Genomic DNA, 6,000 nt, shown 5'->3' with positions numbered 1-6,000 from the left:
ACAGGTGCATGTCAGTGGTAAAAGGGTTGAGGGCGAGGCGATAGCTGAAAGTTTAAGATCGTAGAGATAACACCGCACATGAAGGAATGTGAGAGAGGCGCCTAATGCAGATGCGAGCTAATAGTCGTGGGAATTCTCACACAAGACACCATGTCATATTCCAGCCACAAGGAAGAGAAACGAATCTGGCTGAACTTTTAGCCATAGGAGTAGACGGAATGCTCTAGAAAGTTTTACCGAACTGCGCATGAGTTGGCTGACAGCTTCATGACTCGTAACATGAGAGGCATTCCGTCTGTAATGGGCGCGAAGATTGGCCACATGGCGTGTGCATGCCAATGACGTGAGGTGTGCTGTAAACTGGAGTTCCACGTGTCGGGATTCTCTAGGCCTAGAGGGTGCCGACAAGACACGCATCACTGGAGAGTATTTTGAGATATTTCTGTTAAGGAGCCAGTGAACAGTCTCAGTATTAGTTTTCACAAAGTGCTGATTTCGTCACTAGGAGTGAAATCACTCATTTCATGTGAGCAGTGAAACGAGTCTATGCTTCTTTGCGGAGACAGAAGCATTACAAAGCCCTTGTTTACGACCACACACTCCTGAATTATGAGCACGCAGAAGCCTTGATTCGTGCCTAGCATTGCACTGATGTACACTCATGCTCATAAATTATGGATAATGCTGATACATGGGGAAACTACGCTCTGGTGGGCAGTTTGCGGGTTTAAATCATCTCGGGGTATGACCATGCGGTGCTTTTGACCTGCGGTCGTCGCACGGTGGCGCTGGCAGCAGTCCACATACGCAGAGGTGTGGTGGTGCACGTCAGAGTAAGATGGAGCGAGTAAGTGTGCAGACGTTTTCAGATGTGCTAATGGTGAATTTGTGTTGAAAATGGTACAAAGAACACATATTGATGAAGTTATGAGGGGTAGAATACAAGGGTGACTGGAGGCTGGTCAAACAAAGCAGGTCGTAGCACGGGCCCTCCGTGTGCCTTAAAGTGTGATCTCAAGATTATGGCAACGATTCCAGCCGACAGGAAACGTGTCCAGGCGCTACAGTACGGGACGCCCACAGTGTACAACACCACAAGAAGACCGATATCTCACCATCAGTGCCCACAGACGGCTACGGAGTACTGCGGGTAGCCTTTCTCGGGACCTTACTGCAGCCACTGGAACAGTTGTCTCCAGGCACACAGTCTACAGACGGCTGAACAGGCATGCTTTATTCGCCCGGAGACCTGCAAGGTGCATTCCACTGACCCCTAGTCACAGGAGAGCTCGTAAAGCCTGGTGTCAAGAACACAGTATATGGTCATTGGAACAGTGGTCCCAGGTTATGTTCACGGACGAGTCCAGGTATAGTCTGAACAGTGATTCTCGCCGGGTTTTCACCTGGCGTGAACTAGGAACCCGATACCAACCCCTTAATGTCCTTGAAAGGGACCTGTACCGAGGTCATGGTTTGATGGTGTGGGGTGGGATTATGATTGGTGCACGTACACTCCTTCATTTCTTTGACAGAGGAACTGTAACAGATGTGTATCGGGACGTCATTTTGCACCAGTATGTCCACCTTTTCAGGGGTGCAGTGGGTTCCACCATCCTCCTGATGGATGATAACGTAAGGCCCCACCGAACTGCCATCGTGGAGGAGTACCCTGAAACAGAAGATGTCAGGTTAATGGAGTGGCCTGCCTGTTCTCCACACCTAAACCCAATCGAGCACGTCTGGGATGCTCTCGGTCGATGTACCGCTGCACATCTTCAAACCTCTACGACACTTCAGGAGTTCCGACAGGCACTGGTGCAAGAATGGGAGGCTATACCCCAGCAGCTGCTCGATCACCTGATCCAGAGTATGCCAACCCGTTGTGCGGCCTGTGTACGAGTGCATGGTGATCATATCCCATATTGATGTCGAGGTACATGCGCAGAAAACAGTGTCGTTTTGTAGCACATGTGTTTCGGGACGGTTTTGTCAACTTATCACCAATATCGTGGACTTACAGATCTGTGTCGTGTGTGTTCCCTGTTTGCCTATGCTATTAGTGCCAGTTTTGTGTAGTGCTACGTTGTGTGGCACCACAGTCTGCAATTATCCTTAATTTATGAGCATGAGTGTAGTTTTCGACCCTTGGAGTTTGCAAATGCTAGTTCATATCCACTCTATTGTCACAATTTACAGCTAGGCAACGCACCTTGAATGCACGACTGCCAGCAGCACTGAATTTGGTGACACAAGCACCATGCATCGCCAGACAGGGCATCTTTAGTAGCAGACGTGTTAAGTTCCATTTGCTTGATCTCTGAGCTCTTTACTGTCAGTGTTAGTCAGGGTGGAGGCTTTCTTAGGCGAGGAGTGGCGGCGCGGTTTGAGACGCCATATCACTGATTGCGCGGCCTCCCCCTCCGGACTTTCAAGTCCTCACTTGGGCATGGGTCTGTGTGTGTTGTTCTTAGCGCAAGTTAGTTTAAGTAGTGTGTAAGTCTAAAGACCGGCGACATCAGCAGTTTGGTTCCTTAGTATTTCACACACATCTGAACATTTTTGATGCTTTCTTAACTTCGATGCTAATTGGTATCAACCACTTAGTTTTCCAGTCGAATAAACGGGGGCGCGATTTCGTGTGAAGTCATAAATGCTTCACCGATCTCAAATTTAGATTAATAAGTAGGAGCTAATGTTATATGTCAATACCTGTTCGCTTTGCATTTTTTGGTGTTGTTTTTTGTAATAAAAACTCCACTGTCGCCAACTGTTCTACTTTTTCTGGGATTAGAGTCCAAATAGCGATCCTGATTAAATAAGAGTATTGTCCTAATTTAGGGATTTATTCCCATGTTATTCCCGGTTGCAGGTTGGCAATAGCAGGGCTAATTTAATTCACCGTTCGGCGTGACCATTCCATTGCAAACACAACATTGACAACCATTACACTGACACAGATTGTATGTACGAGTAGCATTGGAAGTTGTGTTGTTATGTGTTCTCGCTGCCTGGACTGACTGGGACTGAAATTTTCATCTGATGATGCACATTTTGGACTTCCGCAGTTTACGTCAGATTGTTTCATCTGATATTTAGGACAGTTCTATCAGCAAGGTCAAAAATATTCAGTTTTATCGCCAAGTTCTCGTCGCGTCGGAAAATCACAATGTCGACAAGAATTTCTCACTTTCCTTCCGCCTTCTGTCACATTCTGAAGGAGGTGCTATCCAATCTGTCTATGATCTTACAGGGTAAAGTCAGAACCATCTTCTGAAAATTAAATGGAATGTATGCTGCAATATGGTCTCCATCGATTTCGTATTCGTTTTAGTCCAGTGTAATCTCTAAGGACATCGATTTCAACAGGATATTACGATCTGACTGACCCCTAGTTTTCACCTTGAAGGGTAAACTTTTGTACAGCTCCAGTTCCGCACAACATTGAAATTGCTTTCACGATCGGTAGGAGGAAGAAGTGCGCTGGCGGATGCGACGGAGCCACCTTGAAGTGACGTCACAACTCCCCTCCCGACCCGTGCCCCCCGCCATCGCTGGTAAAGAGCTGGTGTCTGCACCGCAACACATCGCACAGTGTGGTATTCCCCGCCATGGCGAAGACCCTGCTGCTTCTGGTGGCTGTGGCCACGTTCTGGTCCGCCACCCACGCCGTCGTCGCCTCCAACCGCCGCATCGTCTGTTACTTCGATGGTGCTGCCCTCAGACGACCAGGTAACCTCCAGAGTGTTTTATGTTTTGTGACGTCCATGTTGTCTAGGGAAGGGAGCGTGGAGCGAAGGAAGACTGTGACGGATGTGATGTCATACTAGAGTATGATGACGTCAGACGTTTCGTAATGAACAGATAGAGGTAGGTGAGTCAGAGAAACTGTAGATGGGCACAGTTGACGCGCCTCAGAGAAATGGATGCATATTCAGAGAAATATAAACGTGCCGTAGCACACAAAATGTAAAAATAGCATGGATTTCAAGTTTTTAGGTTGTATTACACAAGTCTAATAACAGAAGTTTTAATATCTTACACCAAAAAGCCGGTATAAAGCTTTAATGCGCTGCAACTTGTTTCCGCAATTTACGTCATCAAGCTTTAAACTTATAATGCTGTATACCAAATGTCCATTATTGCAAGATATGTTACATAGCATTAACATATGCAGGGTGTTTGTTTTGCCTTGAGACAACTAAACATATCGGAACCGAAGTGTCGTATGAAAAAACGTTCTAGGTGAAAAGTATATTTTAAATACGGGGATATCTGTCTGTGCTTATAATTGGCCACCTCCGAACTACCGCTCCTGCTTGGGCGGGATTAACTTTGTATTTTCAAATGGGAACCTCCCATTGTATTGCATGTTTGGACTCTACGCCAAAAATACGTATGGTTTACTGAAATCATTGTTTTCGATTTGTGGTAGAAAGCGCTATAATCGACAAATATTGTGTGCGCCTGTCTTTGCAATTAAGAAGAGACGCATTTGATTCCACATTTCATTTACGAGGTAAATGTAAACGTTTGTGCTCTAGCGGTGAATACTGATGTTCAAACGTTACTTGAGTGTTGCAAATGTGATTGTACAGTACAGATAATAGTGCTAGACATCGACATTTCTGGTAAAAAAAAGCTACTTGTATGGTAACGTAGTTTTCTGTTCCCTACGAGTTTGATTGTGATGAGACTCCAAACCGTCGGAATGCTTGATTTCGGTGGCTGTCCTCGAACTCCGCCATCGGTGTGACTGATTTCGGTGTGTGTTTCGATCCAACCGGCGTTAACTCACGCACTGGCCGCTGTGCGGCTGCCGGAGGAATGTGACCCGCAACCATTGCAATAAGGTTAAATGACCAGAACTGATAGTGAGAAGCGCACTTGCCAAGGGTACTCTCCGAAATCAAGTACTCCTCAGGTGAGAGCCAAGAGGACTAATCAAGCAACCCAACGCCGAGAGGCAATGGGACTCACCAAAAAACAAGCACCCCGATGGGAATAGAAAATTATTACATCCACGTTATTGCGTTAGTGTTTCTCGATGACGCTTAACGTAGTTTCTTACCAGACATTGAAACGTAATAATAGTGTACTGTACAATCAAATTTACAACACTAAAGTAAATTTTGGACATAAATATGAACCATAAGGAAGCAAAGGTTTGCATACATTGTAAGTGAAATGTAGACTCGAATACGTCGGTTCTTACTTGCAAAAACAAGGACACATGATATTTATCGATCACTGCGCCATTGTCCACGAATGGGAAACAACGGTTTGAATAAACCGTATGTATTTTTTGTGCGTAGACTGCGAATAGGCAATAAAAATACGGGGGGAGAGGAGCTCATTTGAAAATACAAAGTTGATACCGCCCACGCAGAAGGGGCGGTTAGCAAGCGACTATAGCACAGACAGGTGTCCTCTTTACCAATATTAATTTATGACGTACAACATTTTTGTCATACGATGCGTCAAGAAATTTAGTCGTCTCAGGTTGAAACAAAGCCTACCGGATGATGACGTAAATGGACGGAACTAGTTCCAAGAGAATAAAGTTTTATGACAGTCTTTTTGCCGGCCGGAGTGGCCGTGCGGTTCTAGGCGTTACAGTCTGGAACCGCGCGACCGTTACGGTCGCAGGTTTGAATACTGCCTCGGGCATGGATGTGTGTGATGTCCTTAGGTTAGTTAGATTTAAGTACTAAGTTCTAGGGGACTGATGACCTCAGAAGTTAAGTCCCATAGTGCTCAGAGCCAATTTTGAACAGTCTTTTTGGTGGTATACATGAAATAGTCTATTACATAAAAAGCAGAAATGTTAGCTGAAATGTTAATTCGGACAGCGATGTGGCATTTGCCACAGTGCGAGAATATTCCAATCAATAATAAAAGCCGATGTTTCGTCTAATATGAAACATAGCATTTGTCAACGTGACTACTATTTGTATGTCGTGACTATTGTTTATGTGACGTCAATTGGTTCAGTAATATCCG

The 6,000-nt window shown here is 45.4% G+C and overlaps 1 protein-coding gene across 3 annotated transcripts in view; it reads left to right on the top strand.

Annotated features, from left to right (window-relative positions):
* Window positions 1-3,567: 3,567 nt before the first annotated feature.
* LOC126194106 (chitinase-like protein Idgf4) overlaps window positions 3,568-6,000 on the top strand; it is a 179,704-nt gene continuing 177,271 nt past the window's right edge. For 2 of the 3 annotated variants that reach the window (XM_049932742.1, XM_049932739.1), the window contains exon 1: window positions 3,568-3,729. In XM_049932742.1, the coding sequence (XP_049788699.1) occupies window positions 3,609-3,729 (121 nt within the window). In that variant the 5' untranslated portion in view covers window positions 3,568-3,608. The remainder of the gene's footprint in view (window positions 3,730-6,000) is intronic. The other variant, XM_049932740.1, reaches the window with a different exon arrangement.

This window comes from Schistocerca nitens, chromosome 1 (genome assembly GCF_023898315.1).
Source record: "Schistocerca nitens isolate TAMUIC-IGC-003100 chromosome 1, iqSchNite1.1, whole genome shotgun sequence".
Lineage (NCBI taxonomy): Eukaryota > Metazoa > Arthropoda > Insecta > Orthoptera > Acrididae > Schistocerca > Schistocerca nitens.
This window is presented reverse-complemented; position numbering and strand designations above follow the sequence as displayed.